The 22842-nt window shown below is 41.9% G+C and overlaps 1 protein-coding gene across 7 annotated transcripts in view; it reads left to right on the top strand.

The window, feature by feature from the left end:
- Window positions 1–22842, top strand: part of LOC119739373 (centrosomal protein of 55 kDa-like) — a 41609-nt gene that overhangs the window by 3427 nt on the left and 15340 nt on the right. For 2 of the 7 annotated variants that reach the window (XM_038214292.1, XM_038214299.1), the window contains exons 3-4: window positions 5321–5394; window positions 6944–7186. In XM_038214292.1, coding sequence (XP_038070220.1) covers window positions 5341–5394; window positions 6944–7186 — 297 coding nt within the window. In that variant the 5' untranslated portion in view covers window positions 5321–5340. Of the gene's footprint in view, window positions 1–2854; window positions 4047–4410; window positions 5041–5320; window positions 5395–6943; window positions 7187–22842 lie in introns of those variants that run through there. The other 5 variants (XM_038214297.1, XM_038214294.1, XM_038214295.1 and 2 more) reach the window with 5 other exon arrangements.

The following is a 22842-nucleotide window of genomic DNA, read 5'->3' as shown; positions in this document are numbered from 1 at the left end:
GACTTATGAGCGGACCCTGTTTTCTGAACCCTGGTTTTCACGATCATTACAATTATAACGTCCACGCCTTCTTAAAAATACTCCTTTTCTTTCCAGTTTGCTCATATTAATATGAAATGTGATACTGCATATTGGCAGGCCAGATTTTAACATGTTTTCATAACTCTCGGCGCAACGAATTGATGCTGTTTTTACCCCAGACACGGCATACAAAACCAAACGCTAACGTAATGCACATGCAGGCACCAGACTATTCCTCATTTGCATACGTGTTCAAAAATCTTGCACATGCAAGTGATCAAATACCCAGGGTGAGAGAGCAGGTAGTGGTGGGCGCGTATTGCTCGACACCCTGGAAAAGAAGTTGGGTCCAGCCCCAGGTTTGAAAAACTGCCCCTAGTCTGGTTATGGCAGCAGGTCCACAGCCGCCTAGCCTTAAACAGGGGCTTGGGAATGGGAAGCAGACTAAATGCATAGACACAAAGAAAACGCGAATTTGCCAGGGTTTTTGGCTTGCATGTTTCATGTGTACGTGTACTGTTGACGTTCGCTTACGCTTGCCTGTGTGATTGATTTCGTCTGAAAGGACACCTTGGCTCAGAATGTTTGCTTGCAAAGGAGGGTTGAAGGAATTAAAAAGATTTTTGTAAGGCCCCCAAAAAAGTCTCCGGCTTCTGGTATGCGCGCGCGTCGCTGTAGCCATGCGCGTCGGCAAAATTTAAAAGTTTTTTTTTTTTGTAAGATGATGTCTCAAAACTGCCAAACTCACTGGTTTGACTGGAATCCTGCTGCTGCACAATTTTAACGTGTTTTTTTGATGGGGTTACGATCGAGTATAAGCTTTGTGTGGTCACTCTGGGCTCCCATACATTTTGCACTAAATTTAGTCGGCCATCATTTGCAGTCATCAGCCGACATTTGAAGGAAAAAAAAAAGTCAAAAAAAAGAAAAAAGCCGTGTCGCCGCACCACTTTTGGCGCAAACTCCATAACAGAAACCGGAGACTTTTTTGGGGGGCCTAAGAACAGCTTTTGTAAGAACACTAAGAACAGTGGTTGAAACTAAGTAGAAATAAGAAATATTTTCTCAGCCATTTTAATGCTTGTTGTACTTGTGTGTTTTTTAGTTAGTCTGAGGAATCCAAGGACCAACAAATGCATGAATAATAATAATAAAAATTAAATGCACAACACTGCTGTGTAATTTTATTAAATGACAGTTGACCTAAACTCTCATGTCTGTATCTCAGCTGTGTAGCATTCCCTTGGAAAATACATTTACATTGACTTGAGACTGCTGTTGTCGATTAACAAAAAAAAAAGGACTTTCAAATAATAATTGAAAAAGCTTACAAAGACGAACCCTAGTTTGTGTCACAAGTGATTAACAGTACACATAATTTAGGCTTCAAGCACAATTTACCCGGTGCCGTATTTGGAAATTCAAGTACTTGTACTTGTACTCGTACTCGGAATACAAGTACTCGCACCCGGAAGTACTTGTCCTCGTACTCGTACTCGTACGTTCAAGTACTCATACTCAGAGACCTGTTCTTGTACTCGGAAGAACAAGTACTCATACTTGTACTCGCACTCAGCAACCTAGGTACGCGGCAGCACTCGGTACTCAGCAAAAAGTACTCCACTACAACACTGCAAATTGAACAGCACACTTGTCTTAACAATACAGCATGCATGCTCAGGACATACCCTCAAAGCAATAGTTAGGCAAGAAAACTTCTTTTTCAACTGGCCAATGGTCTGCTCTAGCTTTACTGTATGCTCTTTCACTTAGTTCTTGTTTCACCTGCAAAGCAAAGACAAATTGAAAACAATAAAACACTGAATACATGACCCTCTTGAATCTATGGAACAAACCTTGAAAAGATAATGCTAAGCTTAGTGAACATTGATTAGTGGCAGATGAAGGTTGACACCCCCCCCCCCCCCCCAGTTGCAGGCTAATATTATGCCAGTAAAATAGATCCCAAAATATATTTCACACTGCCGCAGAATGTAGGAGAAAGTATCAACATTTTTTCCAGGGAATGCAATGGGAAACCCCCAGCAGGGCATGCATCTGGCAAACAGACTTGGCCCCTCCACTCAACGACCACCCCCACCCCCACCCCCCATAGTGAAAGTTAGAACTGCCCCTGGGGTGATTTGCATATTTGGACTGCAATTTCTTTTTACTTGTCATAGTGTCTTTCTGCATTTCATGTGGGTTCCAAGATTGGGGTCATCAGCCCCAATAAAACCGGCAGTGGCCAAATATCCAGCATTTTGTCAAGTGTCATTTTTTTTAAAAACAATTGGAAGTTTTATCAGGATTACTGTGTACGAGGACAGCCACTCCCGAGAATACAATCACAATACTAATGCTAATAAAATTGGAAAGTGGACGAAAAGAATGATCACTAGTTTTTAATGCCTTCGTAAGATCGTTTCATTCTAACAATGTTTTTGGTCTATCGACATGATGAATGACTCAACAAGGAAAGTACATTTCGCCTGCATTGTAACTTGAATAACTCCAGCTCCAATGCTCATCAGGAATTTGACATATAGAGCTGGAGCTAAAACTATGTTGTAGATACAAGATTCAAGGCGGCCCTAAAGAAAACAGGGACTCTCTGTATCTGTATCACAAAAATGGTTCTTTTTCTCTCTAGTTTCCCATCCCAGATTCCACTGAACATACCTCATTATGTTTAATAGAATCTGGGTTAGGATTAATAGAGGGAAAAAGACCCTTTTTTTTGTGATACAGATACAGAGAATCTTGTGTGTTTTTTTAGGGCCTCTTAGAATCTAGTGTCTACAACATAGTTTTAGCTCCAGCTCTATATGTCAAATTCCTGATGAGATTGGGGCTGGAGTTACTCAAGCCACCTGCATTGTAAGGTTGGCGTTTCAGTATTACAAAATAAGGCCAAGTGCCTGCGTTTGCCCTAGATTGTGTCCAAAATTTTAGGTAGGAGCTGTGGAAATTTGGGAACGTGGAGATTCGGAGCCGTAGGACAGTAAGCGGTATAGTATGCCTAAGTTGATACGTTTTCGGAAGGCTGTGGGCGCCACCATTAATTAACAAACGAATGGTGGCACTATATTGTTTAACGTGCTCCCGTTTGCCCTGAGCTAGCTAGCTTCGATCAAAGTCAACCATGACAGTACATACTAACTGGTTGTCATTAGTGTAATATTTTACACTGACTAAAATTATTACTAAACTTCTGTCAATACTTAACATTAATGTGACGTGCTGAATTTGTGGCTCACCCCTTCACAGAAGCTCAAAATACTTTTTCTCGTTTGGTAGATTACTTTTTCGGTGAAAGAATCCAGCAGATTTTTTTGCCTCGGATATAATTCTCTCTATTAACAATAAGAGCTCATCTGGCCTCTAAATCGGCAAGAAATCGTGAGCGTACCATTGCCGAAATGATATTACTCTGGTCCTAAAATTGAGTTATGATGACCCAATGAACCATCGTGAAATCGTTTTTGATCTATCGTATCTTAAGTTACGATGGGTAATCCATCGTAAATTTAGACATGATGAATCGTAGTGTTTCGTAAAATTGACCCTTACCTGGTCCCTAATGTAACGATATGGGTTTTGGGGTTTAAAATAATGAATAATTACGAGGAGCATGAATAATGTAATGTTATTTTTTGGCTGTTCCTTTTAGTGTACTTACCCCGCCAGTGTAATAGCCCTAGTTAACAAGTTTGGACATATGTTCGTGGACATTTAGGTCATTTGATAATTCTATCTTGAGAATGTTTATTTGGTAACAGTATGTCATCATCATTGTCAGTAATCAAAGTCAACACTCCTTCTGAGTCAATTTTATGCGCGACGAGGGGTTGTAGTCATTGCATTACGGTAAGAGCGCTACCGCTCACATGGTTTGTCCTCTTGCGAGCGAGCCGTGAAGGAAGCTTAGACCAAGCCAACTCTTGGCCAAAAGTCGCTCACTTTTCTCTCATTTTTGGATTCTAATTAAGTATTGAGTAGATAATGTAAGGGACATAGAAGAGGTTGGTTGATATGATTATTGTCAAACTGCTTTATTTTTATAGTTTTTAGGGTGTTAGTTTTGTGTGAAAGTGTCAAAACTTTTCTAGAGTTGAATGACCGTTTTCGTACACATTCACTGCACAATGCATTATATAATGGCGACATTGAGTTCAGCATTGTGTACATTCAGTACGTAGTGTGCGTATGCACAGCACAACGTTGAATCTTGACCACACTGTGGAATTAGACCTACTCGCTTTATTTTGAAATGTTGTTTGTGTATGTCGCATTGTTTATTGGTGCACGGGACCATTTATGATAGAAGCTATTTCCTTAAATATGTTCCCCGTGTATGCTATTTGTATTATGTATTTTAATTTATAGCTGAGACTTTTTGCTGAGACTGTCAAGTCACAAGCTTTGAAGGTTGACATCTCAAGTGCATTAGTTACAGGCCTTCTCTATTTTATATCAGGGTAAGACTGTAATTCTCTTTGTATGCTTGATTAATTAGTCATCCTATCTAGTATTATTTTGGAGTGATCATGACACTGTCTACAAACAATTATTTATAGTTTATGCTGTATAATTAAAATACCTGTTGTTTATAATATTAATTTAATCCAATGACTTTGGAACAAGACTTACAAAAGTTTAAGATCAATTCATTTTATTCATGGTCAACAGGGTCTTCTTTTATGATCTTCTTAGTCATCGTCTTCATTCAGGGAACTTCATTTGGGTCTTTCCCTGTGTCTTATTCGGATCTTCATTGTCGTCTTATTGGAATCTTTATTCGGATCTTCATCTGGATTATTTTGTATAATTGGAGAAAGTGAATTAAATTAAAAGTTAATCAAGTGAATCAGTGTAAAAAAAACATCTGAGTGTTCCAGTTCAATTCTACTTGCTTTCCACCTTACTCTATCTTCATGAGGGTGAACCTGACCACCCTTATCATCGTTGGGGTTGCCACCTCGCGACACTAACAAGCATTGTAAAGCTGCCTTGATGGTAAGTTGTTATCAACAAGATGTATCAAATCCAGTCTTGGGAACTTCAGCAGTGCTCCCCAGAAAATTCAGAGCATACCTCATGTGTGCTGTATTCAATTTCATGCCATAGATGGCGGACTTTCAGGGACCAGCTGTCAAAATCAGTCTTGAATCAGGACTACACCAGTTATGAATAATTTGTATTACTTAGGCAAGGTTAATTATTAATTTTTTTGTTGGGGTGGAACTGATCTTCTGTCTGGACTGACTTGAAATATTTTATTGATTTGTTTTATCAGAGACTGGCAAGGACTTAAGAATGGCAAGAGACGATCTGCAGAAAGTTAAAAATGAAAGGCATCATATACAGCAGGTAGATTATTCACCTCACAGGGGTGATTCACTATTATTTTAACCTCATACATGAGCCATACATACTTCTTTTATTAGTCAATGCTCCAACACTAAGGAAGTATATAGTTTACATTTCTGACCTACTGATGCAAAATAAGGAATGTCCCCCAAAACCTTGATATTTGTTGTTTTGTATTCTTGAGTAGTCAAGGTATCTAAGATTCACACTATGTATTTTTGTTTGGAAAAAAAAAACCACAAGTGGAAAAACTGAAGAACGTTTATCCCTGCCGTTGGCGGCGCAATGCGTTTCTTCTTTTTTTTTTGCGAAGCCGTTTTTCTCGAAATGAGGTTGGGGAAGATTGATGGGACACTGATGTTCCTGCAGCATATCTGTGGAATAAATTCAGCTACAGAAATAAATTTGGTATCATTGGAAAGCCAATGATTTGCGTTTTAACATTATGTGCATCACTTGAAAAGTCAAAGGTGAGGGTTATTCCTCATTATGCTATGGCAGGTCACATTTTTTTTGGGGGGGGGGGGGAAGTATTTCAGGAACTAGGGCGAAGTTTGGTGTATACACCATGTGATCTGGTGACTGTCTAAAGTAAAGAGATACAATGCTTCTCCTTTTTTAGCAGAACAAATATCACACAAAACTAAACAAAGCTTTTTGCATACATTAAACAGGGTTCAACTTAAGCGGTAGCCTCAGCCTGCTAGCCAAATGTTAGTCAAAACAGCGGTGGGCTATTAAAACTTTCCCTTAAGTAGCCTGGCTGGCAATTAAAAATAAATAATGGGGAACGGCTAATATGTAAGGACAGGAAGAAATAACTTATGAAATTCAGAAAGCAAATCTGCATCAATTATGTGTGATATTAATAACTAGTTAGGGTTACATACAGGTATGCACATTGCTGTTATGAGACTAAAGAAAAATATGCGGGCTAGTGAAAATGCCCCCGGGATAGTGTAGAGGTTTTTTCAGTAGCTGGCTGGCTAGTGAAAAAAAAGAGTTAAAATCGAACCCTGCATTAAAATATAAAATTACAAATAGCTTGTTTAGTTGTTGAGAGAACAGGTTGCATCTTCAGCTCTGATTGAAAGAGTAAAGAAGGGAATAAAAACTAACCAAATTGTAAAATGTCCCTGTCTTTCTCAAAGCTGACAAGTCCGGAACTGTGCGCAGGAATATGAGAAGCATGTGAGGATTTTACTATAAAGCAATATAGATATAACCATGGATATGACGTTAATCAACTATATGGCTTTATATCTAATTTACAATCCAACTATAATTATGAAGGAATGAACCCACAACGGCATGTGAATGCATATGTGATTCACCCTAAAGGGGCTCACTATAAACATTAGGCATTTCTTTACATCAAACTATGTGATTATGTAACCCCAAAGCATACTGCAACAAGTAAATTGTCAACCGTGTTTAACACAAAGAAATCTACAAAAAATTTCAATTGACATGCACCACCTGTTATACATATAATTGGAGGAGTTGATCCATTGGTATTCAGCTAAAAGACATATCTTGCATTCAATAGGAGCTTCAAGAACATGAACAACACAAAGCTGAGGCCCAGGGTAACCTAGCTAGGTTGCGTGCCTCCATTGAGAAAACGCAACAATCACTGATGCACATCACAGTAGAACTCGGGACCAAGCAGGAAGCATTGCACCAGCTGAACAGGGATGTAGTAGAGCACCACCAAGAGGCTGAGAGTAGCCAGCAACATGTGGAGAGAGTGCAAGCTGATGTTGAACAGGAAGAGAACAGATTGTCAAGAGTAAGATTACTTTTTCAATTTGGAGTCATAGGTTTATTTGAGCCATTGCAATAAGGAAATAAAAGTGTGAGGACCCAGTCTTCACTGCGTGATAATGACGTGGTTGGGGGAAGGCTGCTGTTAATGGACCGAGCCGAACCCATCAATAAATACATGTACCTTTTAGATGAAATAAATTGTTCAAATGGTCTGAATTTATGATTTTTCTTTCGACGATATTTCCAGACAATTTGTGTTCATGTTCAGGGGCCATATTTTAGCTTCAGCACTATGCTCGGACCCTGTTTCTTCAATGTGCATTATTATTATCACTTGAGCTCAGGTCGGATGACATCTTCATTGCATATACAACTGACGTCCAGGGTATGAACTTCTGCTGCCAAAGTGAATAAAATTACCACTTTTTAAAATATTTTTACCTGACAGAGGAAGCTGAAATTTAGTTTACTTATAAACCTTGTGCCCAGAATTACAACAATGTTCAGTTAAAAAAAATGTTAATATATCCATGGGCACCATGTTCACAGAAAATAAGTTGCAGATTCACGCTTTTTTTCAAACATCCTCATTTACACGAATATGTTGTGTGCAGGCATGGTTCTACAGGGGGCTAAGGCCCCAAAACTGTTGTCTAGTCCCCCCCTCCCCCCAAAAAAATTACATTAAAAAAATGGCAGTAGGAAATGTTAGGTGACGTCACATGCGAATGTTCCCTGCCCCTAAATAGACTAAATAGAAGGGGCCATTTGTACACTGTTAGGTAATATAATGTGCACGAATGTATGATTTTATCAGCGCTCCCCAATGAAAATATAGAATGAGCCCCCCCCCCCCCCCGCCCCCCTATTGGTTTTCAGAGGCCTAAGTGTCCGGAGAAAAAAGTGATGTACATTTCAGCATGCCTGTCTGCCAAAATTTCTGGATCCACCCCTGTTAGGCCTCCCCAGGTCCCCCTAAAATATAGGCTCTATAGAACTGCACCTGGTTGTACGAATTATGCCTGTGTATGCACGCCCCACATAGCAACTGTGTTTCATATGCATTCGTATGTTACAAGATACCGTAGGATTGTTGTATATTTGACTTACATGATGCTGGATCAGTGCTGGTTCAGGGGTATTTATTAATGCGTAATAAACTGTACACTTTTAGACTATTTGGTACCTAGCCAATGATGAAACATTCAGTTCGGATGTCTCTCCTTCAATTTTAGAATCATCAGGCAATTTATTTCTCAAAAAGTTAACAAAACTTGTCAAGTTGCATGCAGTCTTTTTGGTAATAAATTCATAAATGTACTCAATTTCCAGAAGGAATTGAAAACCATTGCTTAACCATGTTGAGACTTCTTAGGGGCCGGTATTCTTTGCGTACGCGAGTACCAATTGCCTCATTCCGGGAAAAACCTCTCCTTTATGATACGGGTCGTGACTTTCCCATCAGTATCCAGTAGCTCATGTATGACTGCGATGCGAATTCCTACTTCCCTCAGTCTGGGTTCCGACCTCCTTGACCAGTGGGCCCTCAGGCTGGGCCGGACATGCAGGTGCCTGTGATGGCAACGGCATTTCCATGCTCCGTCGCATCCGGGGTGGTGACAGGGGCCGCAGTATAGCTCGCCGTTCTTCACTCCCTGCGTTGAGGCTTATGGCATCCAAACCCCTCCCTGGTGTGCGGGGACGCTCCGGGGTACAAGGCTGCTCTGAGGGCTGGCATGGACACTGGTCTTCCTCGTGGCTCCTCCAGTGCCTGTCGAGATCGTGCTTCCGGAGGAATGAGAGGCTGCAATGGGCATGCGGGCATCTCAGTCGGTTCCTCTCTCACTGCCCATGCTGCTCGTCCTGGTGTCTCTTAAGGTTGGATTGGGAGCTGCAGTCAGTTGAACATTCCGGACACTGGTAATGCCTGCTGGGGGTCTTTCTCTGAAGGGGTGACTGGCTTCTGCTGCGGGGTACTCTTGGCCTGCAGTACCAATCACAAAAGGAAATAGTTACAATTATATACACCAATCACCATATCTTTCAGGGGGTTTGCGTTTTCGCCCCTGACGTGGACAAGTAGTGTTTGACTCAGGGGAATCCGTTGGTGGTTATGCGTCCACCTGAGGCTCAACTTCATCAGACTCCTGCTCAACATGATCATCCGCCCAGTCCTCCCCTGGAGTTTCTGCAGAGGGGTTACTCTCTGCAATTGGTCTATCTGGAGTGGGGCTGTTCTCGCCATCCGGGCTTAGGCAGAAGCGTACCTTCCCATCCTTTTCTCCGCACCAGAACGATTGGAGACACCCACGGCCCTGTGGCTGGCTTGATGACGCCTCAATTAAGCATTGACTGAATTTCCGCTTCAGCAACTTCCCTCTGATGAAGTGGCAGGCGCCTGGGCCGCTGTTTTATTAGAGCCACATCCCTGTCTCTATCCTGTACTTCACTAACTCCGTCCTCCCAATGTCTCCTTCCCCTGAAGAATATTGGCCTTGATACTTGATGAGTAGCTCCTTTAGTTGATTACTTTCCTGATTATTAAGGTGTCCGGTTGACCTCTCATACAAATCTTGTAAGTGATTGGGCACAGCAAGGTCCTCTGTATCCCCTTTCTCTTCCGTTGCCGCCCGCACTGTCTCTGTTTCCACGTCAGGAGGGGGGTCAGACATAAGCTCGGGGCCTACTGAATCCACCGCATAGAGCATTGCTGCTGTTGTTCCTTGGTAAAGGGTGACATGATCATCTTTAAGATTTATGAGGCGCAAGGGGACTACACTGGAACCAGTTCTGACTACTGAAGGTGCTACCAGGATACGGTTTTTCTCTGTCATCGTGATTGTGGGCTTTATCAGTCCACATGGTACCATCATACACCACCTTCCAGACTCCCTTGAACAAGCATTTCCATCCTCGGAGGAACAACAACAGTTTCAACTACTGTCACTCTACAGCTCTGTTGTCTCTCCGCTGTCTCCCAAAGAGGCAGCGCCATCCCTCCCCAATCGAGGCATCTATTAGTGACATCGATCACACATCGCTCATTCCGCAGGAAGTCCAACCCAAGTAATACATCGTTTCCTATTGAAGCTACAATAAACCGATGTTGAACTTTCACTCCAGCTAGCTGCAACTCCGCAACTACCTCCCCTCTTACAGCTAATGCCTTACTGTCTGCCAGCTGAACCTTAATATCGGTGCACATTACCAACTCTTGGTCTTCCTTGGACCACTGTTTAGTTATCCTCTCAGACAGCAAAGACACTGTCGCCCCAGTATCTACCAGTACATCACAATGTACTCCATTGATGAATGCATCTAGGTGCAATCCTTCACCAACCACAACAGCAACTTTCTCTCTTGTGACATCTTTTATGGGCCCCCCTTCTACCGCTGTCCCTCGGCCCTCAGGCACAGCTCCTAACAGTTTCCCTGACCTTGTTGTGCGTTATTTATTTCTGCCGACTGTTGACTACCTTCCCCATCAGTCCCAACCAACTCTGGACAGTTTGGCTTGATGTGCCCCCACTGTTTGCAGTAGTAACACTGTGGGCCTTTCTTGTTGAATTTTTCTTAGAATTCACTTGCTTCTCAAGTCTGGGCCTGCATTGACTTGACTAGCTTTCTGTAGTCCTTTGCTTCGTTCTGGAGACTTCCCAATACTAGTTGAGCAGAACCGGTGAGTAAAACGGCCAGATATTGGCATTTAGTCTCATCATCCCTGCCATTGATACCAGTGCACAGCTCGAAGTGTTTCATATAGGACTCCCACGGCCCTTTTCCATCATAGTGGTAAGGCTTTATCAGTGGTCGCTGATTCCCTCTGTTCAATTGTCCCGACGTCGTCTCCTTTGCTTCATTGATTGGAACAGTCTTCTTCTTGACAGCCCCATCATGGTCAAGAACTCGCTTCGTTGGTACTGGCCTATTGGGAATTACAACCGGAGTTTGTACCCTCGAGTTTCCATCCATACTCTCTTCTTCTTGCCCTTGAAGATTCTTGCTCACTTTTTGGCTGTTGATATTCCGATTGTCATTCACCTGTAGCTGAAGTGTACCGCTGGGGGCGTGTTCGGATTCTTCACCTTCTCTCTCTATTTTGGAAGAGACAGGGATGGGGTTAGACGTTATGTCGATCGGCCTACACAGCAAGCTTGTACGCATCCATCCCCCAGACTCGTTCCCTAGGGCAGACCCTTGTTCTGCTGTCAAAACGGTTAGATTGCAACTGGTTTCCTGGAAGGTCTACATGTATTCCCGAGTCTCCCCATAAGGTGTAATCCTTTCTCAGCCTAGAATCCCTGATATTAGCCTGAGACCCGATTTGTGTTTTTGTTCCTACCGGTTGCAGGGGAATGTCCCGTTCCTCGGGGACTGGCATATCGAGCGACGTTGCATCCTCTCCGGTGGTTACATTTGGGAGCGACTTGCCTCCTAGGAACCGACCCAGTCCTTGAGAGAGTGTTTCTATTTCCTGAGAAACCTGTTGGTACTCCCCTTCCAAGAAACAGTACAGATCCGGCCAATTCATGGACAAATAGTCCATAGCCCTACCAAGCCTTGCCTTTGCTCTGTCCATTTCCTTCTGGTATTTAACCTCAGAACCTAATATTTCTGATTGGACGGGTATTTTTAATTGTTTTGTATTTCCGGAGTGGTTTTTCTGATCCGGAACTCCCGGAGCGCCTTTGCTGATCCGAATTTCCCGGAGCGGCTTTCTGATCCGGCGGTGTCGGAGCAGTTTCTCTGATCCGGAGTTCCCCGAGCGGCCTTCTGATCCAGAGCTCCCGGAGCGGCTTTTCTGATCCGGAGCTCCCGGAGCGGCTTTTCTAATCCGGAGCTCCCGGAGCGGCTTTCCTGATCCGGAGCTTCCGGATTTTGCGTTGTGCAGGAAACGGCTCGGTCAAACCGCTGCCGTGATGTATGCAAACTTTACTGGCTCGATTGCACGACTCGGTCAAGCTGTTGCCGTGTTCTGCTTCGTAGACCTCCCTTATACTACCACACCACGGCTCGGTCAAACCACTGCCGTATTCCGCTTCGTAGGCCTACCCAACTGTCACCTGGCGGCTCGGTCAAACCACTGCCGCGTTGGAGTCTGCTCCGTTCAACTCCCTGTCGCAACTAACGGCTCGGTCAAACCACCGCCGTGTTAAACACCTCCGAAGGCTGTCGGAGAGTAAATCTTTCGCAGGTAACTGCTGAACCTAACGCTGTGATTTTTAAACAACCAAACTACTGTAATTTTAGCCATAAAATATCCCACCGCCGCCACCAATTTTCTATTTTCTTTGGGACAATTAGGCTAAAATTAACGTAAGTAGAAACAAGACAAACAGCACAATACAACGAATAAAATAAATGTGACATGGACACAAGGATTAACTTCTCTCTTTCTGTCTCTTCTGATTCTCCTCAATGATCCGCTAAATTAAGTACTCACATTATATAATCGTTTTATCTAACAAGGGTTGTTTCTGTGGTGTTTTCGTACGTCTTTCTTCAACCAGCTTCAGATCAGAACTGCCTAAAAGAGCGCGAATGCAATTTCTGCTTTAGTTTGGCCCATCGTACGACTATGATACGCGCGCGTGCACTGTCGTGCCTGGATCCCCAGGTACTGAGATAGTGCGCGCGCTGAAAGTGGCTTCACCCCCAATTTCCAGCTTGGTGAATACGCCACCATGCGGCCGTGCACCGCTACACTATTTTGACATAGAGGCAGTTGGAGGATATGGCAGGATTAAGGTTACATCCTAGCAAAAATGCCTAGGGAGTTGGGGTTAAGACTGAAAACCCTTTGAATTGGCCCGAAAATGTGGCTATATTCACATATATATATGGTTTTGAACAGTGCCCCTAAGCATCAAATGATGTCTAGCCTCCCTCCTCGACGAAGATTTTTTTCTATGTTGCCCCCCCCCCCAAAAAAAATCTGTACCCCTCTCTTGCCAACACCCCCCATGTGTAGAGTTAGGTGCCGCAACTGCCAACCAGCTCTCAGTGCTGGCTCCTACTACTTCGTATGGTGGTCTAAAAGGGACAAGCAAACGTCATGTGCGTGATTTTGAAACGTGTGCGTGAGCACGCATTTTGAAATTTGTATCCTTCTGGAGACATTTCTTTGTTCTCGTGTACTAAAGCTTTCAAGTTTGAAAGTACAGTTTCAAAATGCTCTTATTTTAACCAGAATTAATTTCCTTGGGTGAAATTCGGACTTAATATCCCTTTTCTTAAACTCTTCCATTTGCGACAGATCAACATACCTTGGAAATTCCTAGTTTTTGAGTAAAATCCATATATCTATTTCCTGAAAACCTTGTGGAGACGTATTCATCTATAGAAATTGCCCTGTGGAGACGTATACAATCTTTTGTTCCCTATTGTGTGCATGTGTTCAGAGGGCACGGTGTATCAGATCTTAAATGTCGTGTGTGTGAGCTCCTCAAGGTTTTCAGGAACTAGATGTATGGATTTTACTCAAAAAGTAGGAATTTCCAAGGTGTGTTGATAGGTCGCAAATTGAAGTATTTTATGTAAGGGATATTAAGCCCAAATTTCAGCCCAGGAAATTAATTCTGGTTCAGATTTTGAAAGTACACCTTTAAACTCGAAAACTTAAGTACACGAGAACAAAAAAAATGACTCCACAAGGATACAAATTAAATTTCAGTATGTGTGAAATGTCGTGTGCGTGAGCTTGAAACATCGTGCGCGTGAGTTTGACATGTCGTGTGCGCGTGAGCTTGAAATGTCGTGTGCATGAGTATGAAACGTCGTGTGTGTGTGTGTGTGTGAGAGAGCTTTCAAATGGATTAGGTTGGATTTCTGGTCGCCTATTAAGCTAGTCACAGATTCAGCCGCGCATTCACCAAAAGTAACAAAAGGTGATCTGTTTTCCAGAAAGATAATTTCCTTGAGTCCATTATATCTATGTAATAGGTTATTCATCTGTGGGGTATCTTTTCTGTGATGACCGGGTGTGCTCGATTTTGCGTCTGTACACTGCTAGCTGTGAACGAAACCTGCTAGTAACATACTGAAAGGTTGGCAAGTGCAACTTGAAAGATGCTGATGACCCAGTTCCAGAGATGCCTCCTAAACCTGAGGAAAGCTCTGCCAAATTTAATTATGTTCAGGCCACGGGACATCAAGTGTCAGCTGCTTCAGCTTGATGTGAAAAAGGCAACTGGACCTGACCGTATCTCTCGACGTGTGCTAGTCAAGGCATCTGACTCCCTGGCAGTCCCTCTTGCAAAGTTATACCATTTCTGCTTTTAATGAGGGTATTTCTCTGAACAGTGGAAGATGTCCTGCCTGTTCACAAACGCAAATCCAGAAGCACTCCCAGTATAAACGACCATCCAATCTCTCTTCTTGGCATCCTTGGTATTAAAGTTATGGAGGCCATGGTGAACATAGCACTTTGAAAGCATCTCCTCAAAAATGACCTCATCTCTGCCTGCCAATTGGTTACTATCCGAACCACTCTGTCTCTGATCTCCTCACATGCCTATGCCACCGGTGGCACTCAACCTCGAGTCAAACGTGAAATGCACGTGCTGTTGCCATGGATATCGAAGGTGTTTTTGAACTGGTTATAATAATAATAATAATAAAACCGTTCTTATTAAGCGCATTACACACGGAGTCCCAATGCGCTGTACAAATTAAAAATAGGACAAAAAATAATCAGAATTGAACAAATGGGTTTTGAGGAGGCATTTGAATTGATCCAGACTTTGTGCATCTTTGATGCTTTGGGGGAGTTTGTTCCAAAGAGTGGGCGACGATGTAGAAAAAGCACGCTGGCCGTATGTCCTTGTAGATGACGATGAACAGGTGAGTAGGGATTGTGAGTGGGAGCGTAGTTTTCGTGGAGGTTCGTATTTGTTAATCAGATCCTGTAGATATGTTGGCGCATGGCCGTGGATGCAGTTATACGTAATCAGAAGTACTTTGTACACAATCCGTTGCCTAACCGGAAGCCAGTGCAGGTCGCGGAAGATTGGTGAAATATGGTCACTACTTTTGGTTCGGGTGACCAATCTGGCTGCCGAGTTCTGAACTCGCTGTAACTTGGAGATTGTTGAGTCAGGTAGGCCAAGAAGAAGGCTGTTGCAGAAATCAAGGCGGCATGTGATGAAAGCGTGAACTAGCTTTTCTGTGGTAGGTTTGTCGAGAAATTTGCGAATTTGTCCAATCTTGTGTAATGCCAGGTATGATGATTTGCAGATGTTATTTACATGGATGTCCATCTGGAGATTGGTCTGAACAGTGACACCTAGATCACGCACTTTCTGTACAGGTTCTATTGAAAAACTGCCAAGGGAAATAGATCTAAGGCGGGAATGGTTTCTGAAACGAGACGTAATGTGGATCACCTCTGTCTTTTCTTCATTCAATTTCAATTTATTAGTGGCGGACCATGCCTTAATGTCGTTAGGGCAAAGTTCAAGTTTTGCGAGGACTGATGAGCGATCTTGCTCGTTCATGATGATGTAGACCTGCGTGTCGTCAGCGTATATCATTCTGTCAATGCCATGAGCCTGAATGATGTCTTCAAGGGGTGATGTGTATAAAGTAAAACACAGAGGACCAAGCACAGATCCCTGTGGGACACCACAATTTGGCACACGTGGATCAGAAAGATCATCCTGGATGGCAACACTCTGAGTGCGATTCTTGAAGTAGGATCCGAACCAATGGATTGGATGACCGAATATGCCATATCTGTTCGTTATACGCTGAAGCATGATGTTGTGATCTATGGTATTGAATGCAGACGAATAATCAAGGAGAACAAGAACAGCTTCCTGTCCCTTGTCAGCAGCTAGAAGTAGGTCGTTCTGGACGCGGAGAAGGGCAGTCTCAACGCTATGATGTTTCCTATATGCGGACTGCATGTTGCCAAGGAGATTATTGTCTGAAAGGTAATCTTGGAGTTGGGCCGCAGCAGCACGTTTGATTGTCTTTGAGAGAAACGACAGATTTGCGATGAGCCTGTAGTTCTTGAGAGGTTCAGTGTCCAGGTTAGGTTTCTTGAGAAGGGGGGTGATGTGGGCTCGCTTCAGTGCTTCAGGAAAATGTCTATTCAGAAGAGAACGGTTGGTGATATTCGTGATGATTGGAACAAGTTCATCCAAACACCTCTTCAGAATCCACGTAGGAATGGGGTCAAGTCTGGATGTTGTAGAGGGTGAACCAGTGATCAGCTTTCTCACCGAGTTTGCAGACAGGGGTTCAAACTGGTGCAGAGTAGTTATGCATGTGTCGGACACTGGCTTAGAAACTACGGGATCAGGAATGTTGTCAAGTTCTTCAGTGATGTTTTGTGTTTTCTTGGCAAAGAACTGTGAAAATCAGCCGACAGGAGGGTTTTTGGAGATTTTCAAGTGCACAATTTGTCAACTTTGCGAAACAGTTGACGGGAGTCACAGTCCTTTAGTTGTGTCCTGTGATATTCAGATTTGGCCTTGATTATCAGTTGATTATAGTGGTAGCTCTGTTCATTGAGAAGTTGTTTGTGGAACTCTAGTTTGGAGGATTTCCACTGACGTTCGCACTTACGAAGTTCTCTCTTTGCTTTGCGAATGTTTTCACTGTACCATGGTGCATGAGGGCGAGATAAAATGGTACGGGAGATCAGGGGGGCGTGTTTGTTCAGAAGATCATTCAAAGTTGTGTCATATTGATGAATGAGCGAGTCTAGGTCATTGGCTGGTGCAGTGGTTAGTGGTGAGGCAAGAATGTCTAGACGAAAGGCCTCAAAATCAATCTTGCGAAGTTCACGAAGCTTGATTTCTCTTTTGACAGGTCTGTTAATGTTATGCATGCGGACTTCCTATCCAAATTGAAGACTAACAGCATTGATGGAAAAAAATGCTTGATATCATCTTACCTCAATAGAAGCTCAATTTATATTGAGTCGTAGTTGGTCAAGTTGGTCAGTCTTCAAGCCTGAAACCTATCAATGCTGGTGTCCCACAAGGATTAGGAAGCATTCTCGGGCCCACCCTTTTCCTGTCAACATCAGTGACATCACTGACTCTATCAGATACTGTGAGGCAGCTATCTTTGCTGACGACATCACTCTGCTTAAACAGCTCATGTGTGAGGTGTCTAGGGGCGAGCTTGCAGCCCCACATAACATCAATCTGGAAGCTGCTTCTACTTGGGGAAGGCAGTGGAAGGTGATCTTCGAGGCTTCCAAGACACAGAGTACGGTGATATCCAGGAAAATCAATCAAAACCATCTGCCCCATAAGAGGTTGATGAACTCAGCTTCTCGGGGTCACATTTACCTGTTCTATGAGCTGGAAGAAACACATCCAATCAGTGGCTAAAGCAGCTCGCCAGAAGTTATTCATTCACAGAAGAACAGCATTGGCAATGTCAACCCTGGACCAGGAAATACGTAGTAAGATGGAGTATGCTCCCCTGTCCTTAATGAGTGCACCTGATTCTTACCTTGACATATTTGACCACATCCGGGAGAAGTCCATGGCAGTAGTTGTTGTTGTACCAAGTGATGAAGCTGTGTACAACCACCCCTCTGTCACCGGCGTATAGTCAGTGCTGTGTACATCAACAAAATGCACTTGGATTCGTGCCCGTCACTTCTGAGTGTCACCACTCTGAAATTTGGCTAATCATCAAAAATTAGGAATGGTAACCTCGGATCCTGAGACACACCAACAGACAAAATAATTGACAAGATTGAACACACTTCAAATGTTTTCAATTACATTAACTGCTTGTAAATTAGTTCTAAGTACTATACAGCGAAAATCTTACAATACGTTTACAATTCCAAATTATTATATTAATCAATTACAAGATCCTAAATTCAAACTTACGTTCAATCGTTACTTCCAAATATTACAGATATGTTTTCCTTCGATAAAAGACTGTGTGGTAATTTTGTACAATTGTATACAATTCGGGTACTTCCCTATGGTCCAATCTTTTACACATTTTACTACGGTAAAGTACCACGATGTCTGAGGGGTTGTAGGACTGTTGTGGGCACATCTACCACAGAACTGGGCCATGCTTCAGCAAGCACTTGCTTCGGCGTGTTTCTGGCAGTGGCTGCAATATGCGTCGCAGCACCTTGTAAAACCTTATAAGGTGCTACATAATGGGCCTCATGTTTCTCATAAACTTCATTTACCTGTCTTTATTAATAGACATAATTTCCAGCGCCTTGAGTACCTAATTGTTCATAGATACGTGCGCTATATAAGACTCCAGTATTTATTATTTTCCCTACGTCTATAGCTCCTTAAGGTCCTTCTCTAGTCGGTGTAAGGGCCGAAGGATGAACACTCATATAAAACGGCCATGGTAATTTTGCTGTGCAGCTTTCTTGGGGAGGCGGACTGTTGCCAGAAAGTGTCAAGGTGACCAGGACCATTTAATGGCTGGAATTCGGCATGGAATTGCAAAGTTCTAGGGAAATGTATTTCCGTTGTTCTTTCTACAGGGATCAAACTGATCCACTCAAGCTATAGATCTGCTGTTCTCAGATGTCAGAAGCAGGGGAAGTTGAACCGGTCTCTGAGGCACATCACTCTCCCGTATGTCTTTCCTCAACCAAGTCGAAAATGTCTTCTTCACTCTCTCTTTCTCTCTCTCTCAAGAAAATTACACTCCAACATACCACTTACAAAAGACCCTTAACGCCATTTCCGATTTGGCATAATACAATCTATTATTCACTATTCCGGCATGATTTTGTTAAGCAATTAGGGAGGGCTTTCTATAACAATTACCATGGCCTGAGTACTAAAGTTGTTGCATAAGACGGGATTGCATAAGGGATGGTTTATAGTGCTTTAAGAACGCCTAAGCTCTAAGCGGCTGTGGAAAGTCTATGCGGGAATTGACTGACACGTTATTGCTTAAAAACATTTGGACAATTCCATTATATGTGGGTTGTATAGGTATATACAAAATAAAACTACATGCACAAAGCGCAGTAAAAACATGAATGGAATAAAACAATGTATTATGTCGGTTGCACTGTAACAAATTCACCCCCCGTTTTGTAAGAAAATGTCTTACATTTTCTCAAGGAGTTGCAGTGCGGAATTTCTAGATGGTGAGTAACTTGCGACTGAGTACCTTCCTACTCAAAAATGGAATAGGGAAGGGCATACCATCTTGCTCTTGAAGCATAATGCCGGTGTCAGAAGGGTCGGTTCATAGTTCCTAATGAACTGTTTCTCAAAATCGGGTAAGGTGAGAATTAGAGCTTTCGATAAAACACTGTTTCAGTTTGTTGAAGGTTAACTGTTGGCTTTCACCCATGGGCAACGCAACGGAGGGGGGCCACGGGCAAAAAAAAAAAAAAAACAGGCCACAGGCTTATCTCTGCATTTTAAAAATAATACATGTAAAGAAATACTTTTAAAGAACACATTGTCCAATTTTGTATTAGAAGAAAATAACAAATAAAAAAAAGTTGATAATTAATTTTTAAAAAGGTGATGACGTCATCATGATGTCACTTCAGATTGTGCATACTATTAACACTATCTACCCACCCACCAAGTTTCAAGACAATCGGACTTACCCTTATGAGTGTTTTTAAAAATCGCATTTTTGATGACGTCATCGTGACGTCACACATTTTTCAAAAAAATTGTGCAGATACCTATTCCATGACAAACCTAATACACAGAAAGAATTTTGAATTTAGCATGTTTGAAGCCAATTGGATGAATAAAAGTGTTAAATTTTGTAAGCTGAATAAAATATTTTAAAAATCGTTAAAAATCTAACGATGACGTCATCATGACATCATTTTAGATTTTGTGTACTTGTACTATTATCTACCCATCCACCAAGTTTCATGACGATTGAACATTCCCTTATATGTGTTTTAAACAATCACATTTTTGATGACATCATAATAACGTCACACAATTTTCACAATTTTGTGAATATACCTGTTTAGTGTTATCTAAAAACATAATACAAAAAGAATTTTGAATTTAGCATATTGCATTCGTGAGATATGGCTTAAAGGTCCAAAACTTCAAAAATCGATATAAAATCACACGATGAAGTCATGATGACATCACCTCAATTTTTAACTATTAACACATTTCGGTCAACCTACATACTGAGTTTCAACCCAATCGAACCTACAGTTCTTTAGATAAAGGGTCTTAAAGTTTGCATGTTTAAGATGACGTCACGTGACCCATGATGACGTAATCATGACGTCACTCTTCGGGACACAAGCTCACTATGGGGTCGTTATATATTGTAAGTTTCATCAGAATACGAGTTTGTTTTAGGTCAAAAGTGGCGTGGTTAATAAACCGTGTACAAAGTCTATGGGATTTGGGTTAGAACAAAAAGAAAAGGGGAAAAAAAAAAAAATGAACTGCATTTCTGCTTTTAAGCGGAAAAGCAAAAAGAGGGGGCAAAATCGTATTGTTGCTAATTGAATGGGTTTAGGGGGGAGAGGCAAATATCCCTGCCCACCCTCAAAAAAATGATCAATCGGGAAAATGCTGGAAAATGTAGGGATTTGGGGAAAAATTGCTTTGCCCACATCTAGAAAAAAATCCTGGCGACACCCATGCTTTCACCCAACGTTATTTTGTTTGGTTCCTTAAGGCCCAAAAAAAAAGTCTCCGGTTTCTGGTATGCGCGCGCGTCGCCGTAGCCATGCGCGTCGGCAAAATGAAAAAGTTTTTTTTTCAATGAAAGATAATGTCTGAAAACCGCCAAACTCACTGGTTTGACTGGAATTCTGCTGCTGCACAATTTTAACGTGTTTTTAGAAGGAGTTATGATCGAGAATAAGATTTATGTGGCCTCTCTGGACTCCAATATATTTGCACTAAGTTTAGTCGGGCACCATTTGCAGTCATCAGCCGACATTTGAAGCCAAAAAAAAAAAAAAACAGGTAAAAAAAAAAAAAAAGCCGCGTCGCCGCACCACTTTTGGGGCAAGCTCCATACCAGAAACCGGAGACTTTTTTTTTTTGGCCTAACCATAGTTTTATCTGTGAGCTGAGCTGCTATGGCTGCATAATTCGGTATGAATTTGTGATAATAGCCGTATAATCCTAAGAATGATCCAAACTGTTTCTTTGTGACTGGTGACGAGGCATCATGTATGTTCATGCCAATGCACATTTTTATGCCCCGCCGGCGAAGCCGAAGGGGCATAATGTTTCCGCCTTGTCCGTCCGTGTGTGCGTGTGAGTATGTAAACACCGGCAATCGTGGACGTAGGACAAAAGAATTGGGGCGCAAACAATACGTCCACGATTGACCGAACGTCCACGATCTCAAATCGTGTACAAAACCAATGAGAGCTGTCGCTAAAAAGTACAAACAAAGGAAAGAGTACAAACAAAGGAAGAGGATTAGGGACAATGGGGCGTCCACGATTGCCGGCATTTACACATGTGTGCGTGTGCATTTGGTTCCACAGCGATATCTGGATTGTATGTCCATGTATGTCTTGAACCTTGAAACAATGAAGGTAGCTTGCTAGTATAACTTATACGTTTGGACCCCATAAGACAAAGGCCAAGGTCATTAGGAATAAAACAATAGGATTTTATGTTATTTTTTTTATATATTTTTTAATTTTTTAATTTTTTTACCAAACCAGTATACATGTGCAAATGTAATCACTCACTAAAATATTAGGGGGCCTGTACACTGTTTATACATGTTTTTTGTATAATCAGTGTGGCTTCTCCACCCTTTTTTCTTGGACAGTCATATTTTTAATTGAAACAACAGAAAACAAACACATGTACGTGTACATGTTTATGCAGCTTTGTAGGTTGTTCTTAGGATTTTGAGTCACTTTAGGACCCCATAGGCCAACTGTTCTCATTACTAAAAACCAAAGAAATGATGTCATAATGATAACTCAAGCTTATTCAAATAACCATATTTTCTTTTGATTATTTAAAAATTCTTATTTCCATGTAGGCCTTGTAAATTCTCAAAGGATTATGCTAAAAGGATTTGCCTTTGAGAAATGTCTTGCTTAAGACTGAAGATATCCAGTCAGTTTGCTTAAATCACATACAATGACTTCCCAACAGAGAAGCAAAAACCAAAAATTAATTATGGGATCATAGGCATCAATACATTACATATATAACCTAAAGAAAACAATAACGATGACAATGAACGTTCCATGTGACCCAGGTAAGTTGATGTTAATAGAGTGGTGTTATGTCATGGAAATGGGCATGGTTGTGGGGCATTTGTGGTTTTTAACACTACTTTTATTGTTTTCCCCTGCATGTGTACGGGACAAGAGATTCTGAATTCATACAGATGGCGCCATTCCACACCCGTTGATCAGCCGAAAACAATATTACATAATTTCTACAACTTACAGATGACCTAAACTCATGAAAGTTTGAGCTGAGATTGTCCAAATTTAACAATTATTCTGAAAAAATAGAGATTTTAAGAGGGAAAAAAAATCTTTTCCCCAAAATTTTTGTCATACCCTGCATGAATCAATCCAATTTTAAAAATATTTCTCCAATTTTCCTGGACAAATTAAAGACATTGTCATGTAGATAAAGAATAGATGGAAATAATGATACCATTTCAGAGTTATTCCGAGTAGGACAGTTCAAGAAAGAAGGATGTAGCCGCCGATGTTTGATACGTTTTTTT

Source organism: Patiria miniata, unplaced genomic scaffold (assembly GCF_015706575.1).
Source record: "Patiria miniata isolate m_02_andy unplaced genomic scaffold, ASM1570657v1 HiC_scaffold_30, whole genome shotgun sequence".
NCBI classification, from domain to species: domain Eukaryota; kingdom Metazoa; phylum Echinodermata; class Asteroidea; order Valvatida; family Asterinidae; genus Patiria; species Patiria miniata.
This window is presented reverse-complemented; position numbering and strand designations above follow the sequence as displayed.